Here is a 17578-nt window from a genome sequence, read left to right on the forward strand (position 1 = left end):
CTAATATTCATTTACAATGAGGAAGGGCAGAGGGTTGCTGATTAACTACTGAGAGATTTCAGCTGCTGTCTGGACATTTACTGCCTTTCTTCTCCTACCTTTCATCATGTGTTCAATACTTTTTTCCTGCATCAATTAATTTTATTATTCATTCATTCATTCATTTATTTTCTTGTCGGCTTAGTCCCTTTATTAATCCGGGGTCGCCACAGAGGAGTGAAACGCCAACTTATGCAAGTTTTTACGCAGCGGATGCCCTTCCAGCCCCAACCCAACTCTGGGAAACATCCACACACACATTCAGACACACACTCATCCACTACGGACAATTTAGCATACCCAATTCACCTGTACCGCATGTCTTTGGACTTTGGGGGAAACCGGAGCACCCGGAGGAAACCCACGCAAATGCAGGGAGAACATGCAAACTCCACACAGAAACACTAACTGAGCTGAGGTTCGAACCAGCGACCCAGTGACCTCACTACCTACTGCGCCACTACTTCGCCCTTCATTTTATAATGTAAAAGTTAATTTGTAAGCTAATTGAATTTGTTTTCTTTGCATATATACATTTCTTTGGTTGTTAACAACATCTGGTAAAAAATTCAAGTCAACGGTAAAAAATATGTTTTTAAATACTTATTTTCCCCATTGTAATAAAACAAAAATAATAAGATGATTGTATTTTGGTCTTAAATATAATTTTTCAAGGAATTTAATTAAATATGAAACCAGTTTTGAATGAATATAAGTACCAGTTCTCAAATCCCAACCCTATCCACATGCAAACCAAAATATCACATGCATGCAAACTTAAGGAACAATAACAAAAAAGTCTTTTTTACCTCCTGCTATCTTTAGAAAGTCTTCACCTGTTGCCTTGTAAACCTGCAACGCAAAGAAATGTCACGGTTATTTACAAACAATGAGTGTGTTTGGATGTTTCCAGTTTTGAGTTGCAGCTGGAAGGGCATCAGCTGTGTAAAGCATTAGCTGGATAAGTTGGTGATTCATTCTGCTGTGGTGACCCCAGATAAATAAAGGCACTAAGCCAAAAGAAAAGGAATGAATGATTTTTCTGGACAGCCTACTGTAACTTTTCATAAACAAATAATGTAAAAACAATATTTTAGTGTTAACAGCTTTATGAATGTCTTTACCTCAATGTATCTGCCCCCCATGTGATGCTTGTGTCTCTGCAGTGCCAAATCTCTGTGCTCTTCACTCTCAAACCGCACTAATGCTTCTCCATTCCTCCTGCCCTGAGCATTTAGACACAGCGCAGCACCTCCTCTACACACCCACACATACACACATACACACACACACTGATTAATCAAACACACTGACACTGTGCTCAGACTGAATGTTGATCATGATGATATTAATCAGAGTTGCCTCTGGGATGTTTGCATACTTGGCGATGTTGAGGCCCCTGAAAAACCGTGCAATGTCCTGGTCTGAAGACTGCCATGGAAGACCCCGAGCTCTGATCACTGTGTTATCATCCACTCTCTCCATTTTACTGCTAGAATTATTTAAAAAACATACATTAAGAAGCATTTCAAAGTTAAGAGACCACTTGTCTTCCAATTTTCTGATACAAAAACAGATATTTATTTAATTGTATTATTTTTCCATTTCTAAATATGTTTGGTGACTAAAATATAATTTTATAAATGGATAAAAATATTCATTTTCAAATTAGGGTGTATTCAATTATGCTGATCACTGTAGATTTTGTTTAGTATATTTTACATATAAATTACATTACATACAAATTACATACTTCTAATAAATGTAATAAATTGTAATGTTTTATAATAATTTTTAAATATATAATAAGTTATAAATAATGATTACTAATTTTATTACTAGAAAATCCTTTCCGGTTTTATAAATTGTCACAATTCGGATATGAATTTCATTTAGAATTAAAAAATGTTCAGTTAAAAAATAACAACAATAAAAAACATTAAAAACTGTAATGCTGGTAGAGTATAACATTTCTAATCACTTTCATTAATTGTAATAAATTTTAATAATAATAGTTAAAATTTGAATAATAGGTTATAAATAATGATTATTTTATTAATATTTTAATAATTATTTATAAGTAAATATTATTCAAATAGGAATTAACATTTGAAATTTAAAAATCTCCACAACAATAATAAAAACTGTAATGTTGTTACAGTACAACTGAGACAATATTTACAAAGGTATACAGAGGAAACACTCTTACCAGGTGCCTGTCTCAAACTTTTCATTCACTTTTTCAGGAAAAGTGAATTCGTGGCCTATAAAAAGAACAAAGCAGGTTTGCAAAAGAAACACTTATGACTCCTAAATCCATATTTATTAAATCCAACAAGATGCTACGACTTACAGGTAGGCTCTGAGATGAGCGCTAAAACAATATCCACCATCTGCTGAACCTTGTATGCAGTGAAAGCATGAAGAGAAGAATCCACAGCCACATTCAGATCTAATCACAAACGCTGTCAAGGAAAACAGAGTCTATGTTTTTTTGTTTTTTTTTGTCACTAGTGGTGACACCCTAATTACCAGTTAATGACATAGTAAAGATGCAAGCAACATGTTGGACAAGTTTTTAAAATCAAAAGCACCGTTGAAACATGGTAGTCTTCCAAAAAGGCACAATAGAAACATGGAAGCAGAGAATGACTTTCGATTAACCTTTCTGACTGGGCAGAGGGCTGTGCTGATGCATTGTGTGTCGGCATTAAGACGTTATAGCGTAGGTGTGGCAGGTTAAGCTTGTTGGCTAAACACTCTTGGCTTTCTCTTGCTGGCTCAATCAAACCCACACTATTGTGAGTCTATTTGCATTTCAAAACCTTGGGATCATGCAGCCAACACCCTGTTGCTTCTCTCCCTCTCATACACACTCAAACGCAGCTTCCTCACACCTGATGTAAGGGAATTATCAACTAATAGGTGTAATAATCTAGTCTCGTCTATTTAGGACTTCAGAGAAGACTAACATTAATAAGCATTTCACATGTTTAAGCATAATCTATCTTTAATAATCTATCTTTATCTGTCTTCAGGAAAAGATTGTGGCCTCAATGTTGAAATCATTTGAAATCTAGTTATTTCTAAACATTACAATAGTTTTTTATTCACATATGTGGCTTTGCTTAAAGGTATTCTTCACCCAAAAATAAAAACCACATCATCATTCAGGGATAGCTCACCCCAATATGAAAATGTAATTACTATTTACTCACCCTATTGTTTCAAATCGATATGTGTGTCTGTGTTCTTTTGAACACAAAAGAAGATATTTTGAAGAATGTGGAAACTGGTAGCCATTGACAGCCATAGGGAAAATACTATGGAGGTAAATGGGTCCAAGTTTGCAAATTTTTTTCAAGATATCTTGAAAGGAAAGGAACTCAAACAGGTTTTAAACAAGTGGAGGGTGAGTAAATGACAACAGTGTTGTAATTTTTGGGTCGACTGTCACTTTTACTTTGTCGTCACCTTGGAATTATAAGGTTCTATCTGCATTCTGAATGATTTTGAGATATTGAGCTTCGACGTTTTTGCATTCTATATAGCAAACAGTATGTGTGTAACATTTGTTTTTTATAATAAATAAAAAGTCTTAAAATGTAAACAACTCATAAAAAACATCCCATAATATAAATAAGTTGTCATTTGATAAGAATATGTCAATGACTTGAATCAATGTCAATGAATTTTGACAAAAACGTCAGATAGAACCTTATCCTTCTAAGGTGACGATGTGTGTTATTGTAAACCAAGATGATCAACCCCATGTTTACTCACATATAAAATATTTACCTTTAAATTCAGCAGAATAAAGAAATTCATACAGGTTTAGAACAACTTGGTGGTTAACTAACCTCACTGTATTACAGTAAAATGCACACAATTCCTTCATGTTGTCCTAACACAAATCGATTAAGTTAAGTCAATCATTTTTTTTTTTAAGTGGACTGAACATAAACCAGTTACGTTGTCCCCATAAAAAAAACCTTAAGAATTGTGTTGTTTCTACTCATTTTAAATAAGTAGTTTAAACAAGTTATTTTTGACTGCTGCTAATGGAACAGTAAACTAAAATGAACACTTAATCATCATTTAGGGTGCTTTCACACTTGGTTCATTTGCCTGGACCGTACCCAAGTTTAATTGTCTCCCCTTGCCAACTCCTCGAGTTTCGGTTGGTTTGTATTCACACTGTCTTTTTTCCTTCTGAACCCCGGTACGCCGGTCACGAAAGCAAGCGCCGAAATGGAAAGACATCCGCACATCGCGGTCATTCTGCTTTAACTGAAGCTTTTGGTTTTGGACATACAGAAAGCGATTTGCGTCCATCTTGTAAACATAAAATGTTGTAAACATTCAGAACATCACACAGGGTCTGCAGAAGCTGTTTTTGGAGGAGACAAGCAGACATCACTGTGTATCACTGTGTTTGCCCTGGCTCAGTCTCGCGCATGTCACCAAAGTACGAAACATGACATACACACACACGAATGTACCAGAAGTGAACCGTACCAGAGTTCGCATGAACCGTACTCCAGACCAACTCTTTCAGGCGGACTCAGGAACGGTTCACGGGTGCGCACCCAAGTTCAGAAGACAAGTACTAGCTAAAGACACAGACTAGCTAAACGTACCGTACTAAGACGTCAAACGAACCCGGGTGCAGACCAAAAGTGCTAGTGTGAAAGCACCCTTACTCACCCTCATATTATTCCAAGCATCTTTTAAACAACATTTTGAAGAATGTTGGTAACCAAACAGTAGTAGTCAAAAAACTAATAAATGGGAGTCAATGGCTACAGTTACTCTGTTTATCAACAACATTCTTCCACATATGTTTTGTCCTCAGAAGAAAGCGATTTATACATGTTTTGAACAAGTGATGGATGAGTAAACATGTAATACACAATTTCTAAAAATACACTATACAATGGTATTTGCCTTTTAAACAACATAAAAAAAGGATACGGTCAGCCATGACCTGAAGATTCAAGTCTTTCAGCTTCACTTCTGATGGGAATTCTTTCTTAAACTCTTTCCGCAGGTCGAAGAACGAGAAGAAACAATCCGGCAACAAAATATTCTGAAAAATATGAAAGAAAGCTGTCATGAACGAACACACATCTGCACTAGCTAAACTTTCACACAATGCATTAGTCACAAATATCATATTGCCTGCAATATTTGGAGATTGTCACCTTGCTGGAAGCCTCGGGATGCAAGACTTGACGCACGTGAAGCTGTCCATCCGTACACAGGTAGAAGGTGTTTCCTGCACCTGTGTCCACTTCAGCACACAACCTCTGATTCAACTGCACACACAAAGACGCTATTTGAGTAAACGCCACTTTTATGTGGCATTTAATGCATACCCATGAAGCTCCTTGTGCAAACATCAGTCCACAAGCTGTTAAATAATATGCTTAATAGTCAGTAAAGATGTGCATTGGAGTTTAAATGGGTATAGGCAGACCCTGCATCAATGGGAGATTGTATAGAAGCTTCTTTTGAAATGATTTACACTGAATGCAAACTTCCCAACACAACATGTCATATTCAATGTTGATTCATGAAGAACAGATTTTATGAGAATGATCACCTGATCAATGGCGACTTCGAGGGGATCTACAGGTGTCAAAGCCTCATCTGTGAGTCCGCTGAGCTCCTGACACTCTTCCGAGAGTTCAATGTGGTCCGGTTTGACTAGCAGTTCATTTACCTGACCGGCCTTAACCAATGGAGAAAGAAAAGGTATGATCATTTCTAACAACATATACATTTCCATAAGCAAATAAGTTAATAGATAGATAAATAAATAACAGCATGGGGATAGATAGATAGATAGATAGATAGATAGATAGATAGATAGATAGATAGATAGATAGATAGATAGATAGATAGATAGATAGATAGATAGATAGATAGATAGATAGATAGATAGATAGATAGATAGATAGATAGATAGACCTACAGATCTATACATTATAATATTTGTGCATATACATTAGATTAGTCAGTACTGAAGCCAAATCTGGAGCTTATCTAACAAAATAACGCACAAAAAACTGACCAAAAACTAGTACACCCAAAATTGTATGTTATTGAAAAATATTAAATACAAATAGAAAAAATAGAATAAATAGAAAAAAATCAAGAAAAGCAAAAAAACGTAAAAAGAATTTGTTATATTTTGCTTAAATTTAATTGTATTATCTTTCCATTTCTAAATATGTTTGGTGACTAAAATATTATTTTAATAAATATATCTGTTAAGTAAATCTGTTTTGTTTGAACACACCAAAATACATTGCCTATATTCACTGAGAAATGGATTTTTTATTTTTTTTTTCAAAATGGGCTGTACTCTATGCTGAGCACTGTATATAGACAGACAGACAGACAGACAGACAGATCTGTAAATTTAACTGAAAAACTTCTGGTAATTTTTTGCATATTAATTTTCAACGTTATGAATTATTTTACGGTGTAGTGTCATTTCAGTGTCATATCTACAGCAGTCTTGTAGTAAAAGTCTGAAATTGTTTTTATTTTTCTATTTTCTATTTACATTTGTTTTGTGTTTTGTAATTTTTATTAATTGTTTAACATCTTTGTATTTTTTTTGTTTTTTTTATTTTTTACTTTTTATACATGTGTTTTTATTAATTTAGGTAGTGGATGATTGATGCACATAATGTAAATGATTGAAGTTGTATTGTTTAAGTTAACTGCAATAATATGCCTTCAAATTGATATGTGTAGCCTATAAAATATGTCACACTTACACAAACTATTGATAAATGCTAATTACATAAATACCTAAATAATTTAGTTTCTTTATTTTTGTTGTCAAAAAACTAACATATACAGGTCAATTATTATTAACCTTCTCTCTCTTTCTCACCTTTACTAGAATTACTACACACACAACCGCTCATACACAAACACACACACACAGAGACCATCATGGGGAAATATGAAATTACCTTTTTAGTTGCTAAATCCACAACTTGCCAAACCAGCTGTACAATTTCCTTCTCATCTGATCCCAACTTATCCCCACTTGCTCCAGATGTGGTGGTGAATAAAAGCACCAAATAGTCGGGATTAACCGTCATTTTTAAGAAAGAAAAAAAACTATTGTCACCACCCCGATAGCAAAAGCAAAACCCTAGAGATCAAATCCAGGTGACAGAGAAGCGAAGAGCCCGGTGACCCCCACACCAATACGGACAGATCAGTGCCGGGTTCGGACTCGCCTTATTGCGTCCAGTTGCCTTTTAATTGCGCGATAATCGATGCAAAACAGTCCGAAACCCGTGGCTCTGCTCCGCAATGGCTGCTCGGATCGCGCTGGTTTTGTGTGCGCCCTACCTGGCCACCACCCACGTGACACAGGTAATAGATACCTGCCCGAGAGAAAGCCCTCCTACTGCTGCTGCTGAGAAACAAGGACGTGGCACGGCACGCCGAAAACCTGTCTGGTGTGAGGGAATTCAGGATCTGTTTATTACAGTCTGCTAATAAAATAAACCAGCGGTAACACCTGCTCACCTGCTCACCTGCCATCAAACACGAACAGGACGCAATGTGTAAAAAATGACGCAAGGCCGTTTACGGTGTCATGTTACTACTTGGTAACTACCGTGTAATAGCCTGACAAAACAAATCCGTAATGAACATTTCGATATTTTAATGATCTCATTATAGGCCTAAAGCACAGGTAAGCATAGACTAGTGTGTGATGGAAGAGAGTGTGCATTCTCTTACAAAAGTTAATGATGGTTTACTACAAAAACAAATTAATTATTGGAGTTTACCATAGTAACACAAATTCAGCATGTTTTTGTGAGACTATAGTTTAGCTATTTTAAAACTAAACATTTTTTTTGCTAGTTTTATTCATTCATTCTTTTTCTTTTGGCTTAGTCCGTTTATTAATCTGGGGTCGCCACAGCGGAATGAACTGCCAATTTATCCAGCCTATGTTTAACGCAGTGGATGCTCTTCCAGCTGCAACCCAGTACTGGCAATCACTCATACACTATCACATTCACACACATGCACTATGGCCAATTTAGGTAATTCAATTCACCTATAGAGTTTGGACTGTGGGGGAAACCAGAGCACATGGAGGAAATCCCACGCCAACACAGGGAGATCATGCAAAGTCCTTACAGAACTGCCAACTGACCCAGCCGGGACTCGAACCAGCAACCTTATTTCTGTGAGGCGACAGTGCTAACCACTGAACCATTGCGTTGCCTTGTTCGTTTTACTGTCATTTTTATTTTCATATGGGTTGTTTAATAATAAACTCTTATGAACTAGTTTTATTTTTGTAAAATTGTATTTTTAATTACATAGGCATGGTTTGACTGTTACTAATACCATGGGTTAGCATTGAAAAAAGACATGGTTAATTATAGGCCTACCCTCATTTGATTAGGATTGGTATATAAGGAAAGACCAAAGTTCAACGGGGTCAGTTATTTCAATATAGGCCTAAGTCAATAAGTGTGACATAAACTATTGGTTTAATGGCACTTTCTTCTTTCACAACAAGACCGTAGCAGGGGGGTTTGAAAGACCCACCCCCTACTGACAAAATCCAGAATTTCGCCGCTATACAAGCTCTTTTGCCTCCTTTTTTAAAATGCCATCATAAATGGTGAAAATAGCAGATAGAACGCAAGCTGCAAATGTAGACAAAAACATTTATTTTCTTTTCTGCTTAGTCCCTTTAATAATCTGGGTTTGCCACAGCGGAATGAACCGTCAACTTATTCAGCATATGTTTTGTGCTGCGGATGCCCTACCAGCTGCAACCCATCTCTGGGAAATATCCATACACACTTATTCACACTCACGGACAATTTAGTCTCCCCAATTCACCTATACCGCATGTCTTTGGACTGTGGGGGAAACCGGAGCCCCCAGAGGAAACCCATGCGAACGTGGGGAGAACATGCAAACTCCACACAGAAACGGCAACTGACCCAGCGGAGGCTCGAACCAGCAACCTTCTTGCTGTGAGGCAACAGCACTACCTACTGCGCCACTACGTCTGCATGTAGACAAATGTAATTTTTAATTATTCAAATGAACACATTCTGACTGAGAAAATGAGCTGGCCAGTTTGTTATTTGCTTGTAAGGCTAAAGTTTTTTTTTTACTTAAAACAAGTTTTAACAAATTACTAATTAGTTTTAATGATGGATGAAAATAAATTTGTATTTCAAAAACAAGCATATTTTCACATCTCTTTGTTGAACATTTATAATTAAAAAGTCTCATTACATTATTAATAAAACTGTAATAACTTACAGTTTAAATGCACATTTGTAAATAAACACTTTGTAATAAAACAGCAAGGTAAGCAGCACTTTACCAAAGTTGTAGGGAATACTTTTGTTGCATCCAAAAGTGTGGTTATTATAATCACCATGCGACTAGCTGATACAGCCCAAAAAAATTTAAATGTCTCAAAAATGCTGCATTTGAGCCTCATATCTTAACACAAAATAATTTTTTGGGAGAAAAAAGGGAACTACCCCTTTCAATATGCTGGCTACAGGCCTGTACAGGCCTTAGCTCTACTCCCTAGATTGACTAACTCTAGTGCTTCATAAACTGAGAATTTGTTAACATATTTGCCTAAACAATTTTTGTATCTGTGACTTGGGTCAGTTTACACTGAAGGGCCTCAACAGTTTGAGTCTTTTGCATCCGTTACTGGATTCGTTTAGAGAATGTTGCATCAGATGATACAATTAGGGCTTTACCCTCTGAAACTCCCAAATCAATGCTAAACCTTTGTATAATATACTTTCAATTTCAAGTTATGCATAATTATTATTATCTATTCATTTATAAATGAGTTTGATTATATGGCTTTGCTTAAATGTATTAAACCATGTAATAAAAGCAAAAGCATATAGTAAACCATTTTATGGGTTTACAGGCTTTTTTATTCAATGTCACAAGAACTACGGTCACATCAGAGTAATAGTTCACCCCAAAAATAATAATAATCAGTCATCGTTTACTCAGACTTGATTAAAAACCTGAAACTATTAACTATTGATAGAATTATTTTTCTCCATTGAAGTTAAGTTTCCAACAATCTCAAGACGTCTTTTCTAATCTTCTTTTGTGCTCAACACAATAAAAACTCAAACTGTTTTAAAACAATTAAAGGGTGAGGAAATTAAGACAGAATTTTCATTCTTGGATAAACTTTCCCTTTATTAACATTAATTATTAAAAAAATATTAGAATAAAACAATGAGGCAGCATAGGGGTGTAATGGGTAGCACAATCGCCTTACAGCAAGAAGGTCGCTGGCATTTCTGTGTGGAGTTTGCATGTTCTCCCCGTGTTTGCGTGGGTTTCCTCCGGGTGCTTTAGTTTCCCCCACAAGGCCAAAGACATGCGGAACAGGTGAATTGAGTAAGCTGTTTGAAGTAAATTGTTTAAGAAAGATTTGGTTTGAAAAGCAACATAATATATTTTTAACTAGGCTATACACACAAATCACTATAACATATCTATGTTTTCTGCCAAAAAAACAAACAAACATTTTAACACAAACTAATCTTGACGTTGAAACTAGTTCATCTTTTTTGGTATTATCCATTTTTTTTGGAAAAATCTTTTACATTTTATTCGAAATAAAATTTATAATGAATGTACTTTTTTACGAGTATGAACAAAAGTAAACAGTTGTATGTGGGGAACTTAATTTTGCTGCTTGCTAAATTTCACATTCATAAGTCAAAATTTTCTTACTCCAGACCTATGTTTGTGCTTTTTCTGAACGAATTTAAACAATATCTTTCACTGATCCAATTGTCTCAAAACAAAAAGGCTCTAAAAACTTAAACTGTCTGCGGCTCTTTCCCAATGTTTGATGAGTACATTTTGCTTTTTCAGTATGTACTTTTTATATACCCCCTGTCTTAGCTGTTTCTTCTTTTTATTTGTTTGTTTTGTGCCGTTATTTTTCTTCATTGTTAAAGATAATTGTTCTGCCTATTTGTTGTTGTATGTATTAATTGTATACACTGTTTATGGGCTTAATAAAAAAATAAAAAATAAAAAACCTTGACGTACGCCTTCAACCCCGGAAGTATATCGCTCACCGGAAGTTCTAATGTGATCAAGAAAGATGGCGGGGGATTCTGCAATGGAGCTGCTCTTTTTAGATACGTTCAAGCATCAAAATGCAGAGGTAACGTTAAACATGCAGCGTTTCCTATCTTCACTCGTGACTTTCAACAGGATTTTGCAGAGGCCATAAACTTTTACACACGTTAAAATATTTTCGCGCGTTCTTAAAGTTTCCATTCTAGTAACGCACAGGGCGCTGTAAGCAGTTAGCTTGCTAATCAACCTAACCACAGCAATTTATACATATCCTCTACATTCAAGGCAACAATACAGCTCGTGATTTCATAATAACTCTGTATTCTCCTCCAAAACATTTATGTGAGCTGTGCTATGGCTGAACATGTCTAATGTGAAGACATAAGGTTTAAGTTGTTTCTCGGTGCAAGCAGACTATAAACAACGTGGCTATAAACAAGCAGTATGTAACATTAGGTTACTGTGACAAACCAAAGATTTGATTTTCTTTACAATAACGTGTTTTTGTGAACATAGGGTAGCGGTGCTTGTTTAGTAACCTCTCCGGTTCTCATGAGCTTGATTATCTGACAGGAGCGCTTGTGTTTGTAAACAAAATGGTCAGTCTGTATAGAAGAAATTCACAGAGCCTGGGGGAAAAGTGTTTGGAATTTTTTTGGTAAAGTTGGTTTTATATTTGCATATTCGGACTTTCTTCTTAATAATATCATATCTGAAAAGTATTATTTGCAAACTCTTAATCGGGAAATCATAATAGCAGTCAATGACTATCAAAGTACGACACTGTTTACAGTCAGTTAAATAGTGCTGATGTTTTGACGTCATTTAAATGCGATTTTACATCCAATATTTAAATTAGCATGGTAAACGGACCGTTAAATGAACGAATGTGCGAATATGAAACCTTTACCTCTGTGTGTTTGGAGTTGGGCCAAATAGAAATTACAAACCATTGTGTTTAATGTATAACTTTGTTGGTCATATTACGTTTTTTTTTGTATAAACAGTCAACATTATTATTCTTCCTTTGAATTTTAATTACATTTTCAAATGTTTCATTTTCAAATATAGTAGTGTTTAAATAATAGTTTTAATTAACTTACTAGTTTATAATTGCTAATTTCTTTTGTCTTTGCCATGAAGGCAATATTTTCCAAGATACTAGTTTTCAGCTTAATGTGCAAGTTAGTGGCTTGACTAGGTTTTTAGGCTAAACAGACAAGTCAGTAGACAGATTGAGCTAAAGTTGTTTTTTTATTCTCACATTTGTTCAGTAACACGCACCCTTTATTGTTTACCACGGTACTTTGAATATACGGTCTGAAATCACATGCAAGTATGACTTCGACAGACCATCAGCACTATTTAATTGACTGTGAACAAATTAAAAATAACAAATAAAATAAATATTAAGGAGAAAGTGCGAATGTGTGAAAAACCAACTTCACCTTAATGGTGGACTGGTTAGTTCTGTATTTCTTGTTTGGGGGTTAATAATATTGGCCTTAAAAATTACTTTAAAGAGCTGCTTTTATTAAAGCCAACAAAAAAAAGTGTTTTCCCCCAAAAAAGAAAATTCTGTGAAAACGTCCTTGCTTCGTTTAATATCATTTGGGAAATATTTGAAAAAGAATAAAAATTTCTCATGAGAGCTAATAGTTTAGCATTAAACTGTATATAAAAAGATTTTTGGCCTGTCTTTTATAGTCTCACATTTTTTGTGTGTAAATATTTTTTTGCTGTTGTTGCTTGAATGTTTTGTTCATTGTTTCTATGACTGTTTTTTTTTTTATGGGTTTTTTTTCAGTATGTTTTTGATATAGTTGTAGTTTGTGTGATCACATCTGATTGCTAAACGTTTTTAGCCAAGCAAAAACCTGCATTTATTAATTATATTCAGAGAAAGATTAAGCAAAATGAACTTAACATAAGATAATTGAGTAACTTATGCTTTCACGATAATCAATATATCATCTTATCAAACAACATGTCGACATCACCACAATCATTTTTGGTGAGGCAATATATATCACCCATACATAGAAACCAATTCTAGCAACATTTCATCTGATTGTGCAATGTATCTGTCTCTATTGGAGGTGTCAGTGTCGGTATGGTTAAAAAACATTATAGTATTTAATATAAATGACTATGGTATATTTTCATGGGAGTGTCTGACAACAAAATAGATCTGGTAGTCGATATTGCAGCCTCTGTTACTTTTTACCTTGCACTTTTTTTCTCAACATTTATTATTATTTATTTTGTTTATTCACATTCTGATTCCAGTGCCTAATTATTAAACTGTTAAAATTACTGTACTTATATGAAATATTCTTAAGAGTAAAATATGATGTGGTCTTTGGAGGAGTGTACATTCTGGCATATAATGAATGACATAAAATGGTCCTAAAATGACAGTAATTTTGTTTATCGCAATATATTTTGGTGCAATATTATGTACAATAAAAAAATAGATATCATGACAGGCCTATGAGTGTCTATATAAACTTAGCTACACTTTATTGATGGGTCTTTTTCGACATTTGTTTCTAATTACAAGTTAACTAGCAGTCACTACACTACAGCATCAATAGACTGTCCCCATAATATCTGCTGCTAACAGTTTAATGATGGTTCAAGACCACAAATTCGACTGACAATCAGTAACTTTGTAAGTGTGTGAACTTCTTATCTGCTAGTACTAATAGCAACCTAACAGTTTACTGATAGTAAAGTAGTACTGCTAATTTTTTTCAACAGAATGTCTATAGAGGACCACTAAAATGAAGTTTAATGTTTTGTTTTTTTAAATCTTCAGTAACTGATTACCTGAAATTGATTAAAATAATCTTATATTTATTATCACAGTTATGCTAAAAAGAACTGATTGTTTCATGTACAGTTTGATGACCACAAGACCTATTATTTTTGTGATGTAAAACTATTAAAATAAAGGTTGTGACCCTAATATATTGCTCATGTAAGTACTAGGGCTACACAAAGTATGGTTTCAGCATTGATATCCCAATGTGCGCATCTGCAATAGTCACATTGCAAGATATGCAATGTTGAGTCTGAACTATTCTTGAACAGGAGCTACAAAACACATGCAATTTGTAGTGTCTCTTCTAAGTTTAACTATATTAGAGTGAAATTTTATCATTTTCATGTGTTTTAAGACCTGTGACTGAGCCTTTCTAGAGAGCTAAAAAACATTTGGGCACAAACACTGTCGATGTTTGGAGTTGGAACAAAGATGAATTGTATTTCATTGTTAAGATGGAATTTATTCGATTTATGCGACAAGATGTTTTTCTTAATTTGAATTTTTGCCTTGTTTATAGTCCGAAATATCTAAATTTCAACGTGAAAAAAGATTATTTTACTTACTGTAGTACTGGCAGATAATTCAACTCTTAATTTTGACTTATTTCTTCTGAAGGTGAAATATTAGATATTTCCACTAGAAACAAAATGATGCAAAGTATAAAAAAATTTTTTTTTGGATTGTGATTGGTCAGTTTCCAACCCTACTGTAGACTTTCCGGAAAACTGTCAAATAGAGCTAATCAATCTTGTAAAACTCTATACATACCACAGTATTTATCATTATCACAGAAAAATTACATTTCGCAACATAAGATTTCCAATATCGTGCAACCCTAGTACATACAGTATAATTAAATAGTATCATTATTTATAAATGTTTTTAAATAATGTAATTATAATAATTGAACCCAATTTTTGAGTAATAAAATTGCTAATTTTTGCTGATTTCTAAAATATAATTTAGCCATTAAAATTCCATAAAAAGTAGTCCATTAATTGAAAACAAAACAGATTGGGGTATTTGCGCAAGGACTTTTATTTTTCTACAAGTCTTTACAAAATCACTGCATTTCAAATCTATTTTTTTCCAAAATTAATGTTCTTCACTGCCTGACTGATATACAATATAAAGTGAGTCTCAGACCGTACAAAAAGCACTGCATGTAATCCCATTATTCCGTGCTGTTTTTGGAATATGGAAATTTATTTGACCACAGTATTTTCAGTGGAGTTTCTGTGCTCACTTGGTGCTCTTGACGGTGTTTGCATTTAAATGGCTTGGATCCCTTTTCACGCTTAAACAACTAAATTGTCAGTTTATCGGTTGCTAAAAAGCACTCTCTGTGCATATACCCCATTGAGAAAAAGTTAGTTTGTGTGTGAGATGTTTTTTTTTTTTTCGTTATTGACATTCTGTTTCCCCTCACTGCATTGTTTTGCCTAATAGTATTTAAGTAAATTCTGATGGCATATCTCTTGTTCTTAAAATGGTCTTGTTTGGGTGTGTATGCATGCATGTGGTCGGCGAGTGCTTTTGTATTGTTGCTCAGACTGTTCGGTAAAAACAGGTTGGACAGGCCAGTTGTCCTATGACTGAAGAAAGTTTGCTAAGGAAAGGAACCGTTCTGCCATTTTTAGCTTCAGTAATAAACTTCGGAGAATGCTTTCGTGCTGCCGAATACCTTGAACCATAGGAATCCTAATTCCAGGACTTTACCAGCTGAATAAGCTGGATTGTTTTTTTTTCGGTTGGCTGCTTAGTCAGGGCGTGTGCATGACAAATCTATCTATTGCACTAGTCTGTCTGTGATAACATTGATCTTGGTTTTGATGAGCTTCTTAACATTTTTGTCTGTCTGTTCTATTACAAGCTGACAAATGTGGATGTGGTGCGGTTTCCTTACGGTGTCTTGATCACAGAAGTGCGGGTGATTCCCCCTGGCATCAAAGCACACAGCAACCTGCCTGACAGCAGAGCATTTGGGTGAGAAAACACACATAAACTCAGAGTCCAGTTTTACAGTTTACAGAAGCACTCACAGCTCATTCTACAAATAGACAATTAGTGAGGTTGATATTTTTTATATTCAGTTCAATTATTTAGTTTTTTGCACCTAAATGAAAAATTTTAATATTTAAAAAATGGTTTGCCTGCTGACATTTTAACATTTAACATATTTTAGAGAATTTGCTTTTGTGATTCATTATGAGCTAATTAAGTTATATATGCAGTAAAAATCATATGCAGTTATTAGCCCCCCTTTGATTTTTAAATATTTTCCAAATGATGTTTAACAGAGCAAGGAAATTTTCACAGTATGTCTGATAATATTTTTTCTTATAAAGAAAGTCTTGTTTTATTTCGGCTAGAATAAAAGTTGTTTTAAATTTTTTTTAAACCATTTTAAGGTCAAAATTATTAGCACCTTTAAGCTATATTTTTTCAATAGTCTACAGAACAAACCATCGTTATACAATAACTTGCCTAATTACCTTAACCTGCCTAGTTAACCTAATTAACCCAGTTAAGCCTTTAAATGTCACTTTAATCTGTATAGAAGTGTTTTGAAAATATCTAGTAAAATATTATTCACTGTCATCATGGCAAAGATAAAAGAAATCAGTTATTAGACATAAGTTATTAAAACTATTATGTTTAGAAATGTGTTAAAAAAAATATTTTCCCTGTTAAACAGAAATTGGGGAAAAAATAAACGGGGGGCTAATAATTCTGACTTCAACTCTATATAGAACCTTTAAGTCATATCCTTTAAACAATGTTGGTAGGATTTTATACTAATGTTTTTGAAATAGTGTTTTTTATGCACACATGGTATTATGATTGTGAAATAAATAGTATTATGAAATATTAGTGTAAAATACATTTTTAAATAAAATGAAACTAAAGTCTAAAAGAGCAGCATTTATTAAAAAAACTAAATATAACAGAGGTTTATAAAATATATATATAAAGGTTTTTAAAATGCTGGTGATTGTGACTTAAATGAAGAATCAAGATACACAACTTCTCTTGAACTATAAAAAAATGGTTTGCCTGCTGACATTTAAAACATTTTAAAGAATTTGTTTTTGTCATTCTTTATGAGTTAATTAGGTACTCATACTTATGAGTTAATATAGTAAATACATACTACATGTTGGTAGGATTTTTATTAATGTGTAAGTGTTTCCTATGCACACCTGGTTTGCATTTACTTGAGTTAAATTATAGTATTGTGAGTATTATAGTATCAGAGTAAAATAAATGTATATATTTAAAAATATATATTTTTAAAAGTTAAAAAGAACAGCAGTGGTTTATTAATTATACACTGTTAAAACATTATTAATGTCTGTACTATCACTTTTGATCAACGTAATACATCCTTTGTAAAAATACTTGCATTATTTGATATATTATGCTTGGATGTGAAGTCCCTTTCTTCACATAGATTGACAGTTAGCACCGCTTCTGCCATGATTACAGTGTGTACAAACTGCCCTAGTGCTGCTATAGTGCACAATAGGCCATGAGTAATGCTGTGGGATCTTC

At 34.1% G+C, this 17578-nt stretch overlaps 2 protein-coding genes across 10 annotated transcripts in view; one reads left to right on the forward strand and one right to left on the reverse strand.

The window, feature by feature from the left end:
• The window catches only part of esrp1 (epithelial splicing regulatory protein 1), a 31008-nt gene extending 23629 nt beyond the window's left edge, over positions 1-7379 (reverse strand). For 3 of the 6 annotated variants that reach the window (XR_012391495.1, XR_012391496.1, XM_005158027.6), the window contains exons 1-9: positions 7032-7379; positions 5645-5773; positions 5244-5357; positions 5014-5128; positions 2393-2491; positions 2249-2303; positions 1421-1531; positions 1164-1296; positions 849-891 (exon numbers count right to left, since the gene is read on the reverse strand). Coding sequence is in view for 4 of the 6 variants with exons in the window: in XM_005158027.6 (XP_005158084.1) it covers positions 849-891; positions 1164-1296; positions 1421-1531; positions 2249-2303; positions 2393-2491; positions 5014-5128; positions 5244-5357; positions 5645-5773; positions 7032-7163 (931 nt within the window). In the remaining 2 variants the exon portion in view is untranslated. 6 annotated transcript variants of the gene reach the window in all.
• Positions 7380-11190: 3811 nt separating this feature from the next.
• Positions 11191-17578, forward strand: part of virma (vir like m6A methyltransferase associated) — a 37115-nt gene continuing 30727 nt past the window's right edge. For all 4 annotated transcript variants that reach the window (XM_005158034.6, XM_005158035.6, XM_683656.10 and 1 more), the window contains exons 1-2: positions 11191-11278; positions 15897-16009. In XM_005158034.6, the coding sequence (XP_005158091.1) occupies positions 11216-11278; positions 15897-16009 (176 nt within the window). In that variant the 5' untranslated portion in view covers positions 11191-11215. The remainder of the gene's footprint in view (positions 11279-15896; positions 16010-17578) is intronic.

This window comes from Danio rerio, chromosome 16, assembly GCF_049306965.1.
Source record: "Danio rerio strain Tuebingen ecotype United States chromosome 16, GRCz12tu, whole genome shotgun sequence".
NCBI classification, from domain to species: Eukaryota; Metazoa; Chordata; class Actinopteri; order Cypriniformes; family Danionidae; genus Danio; species Danio rerio.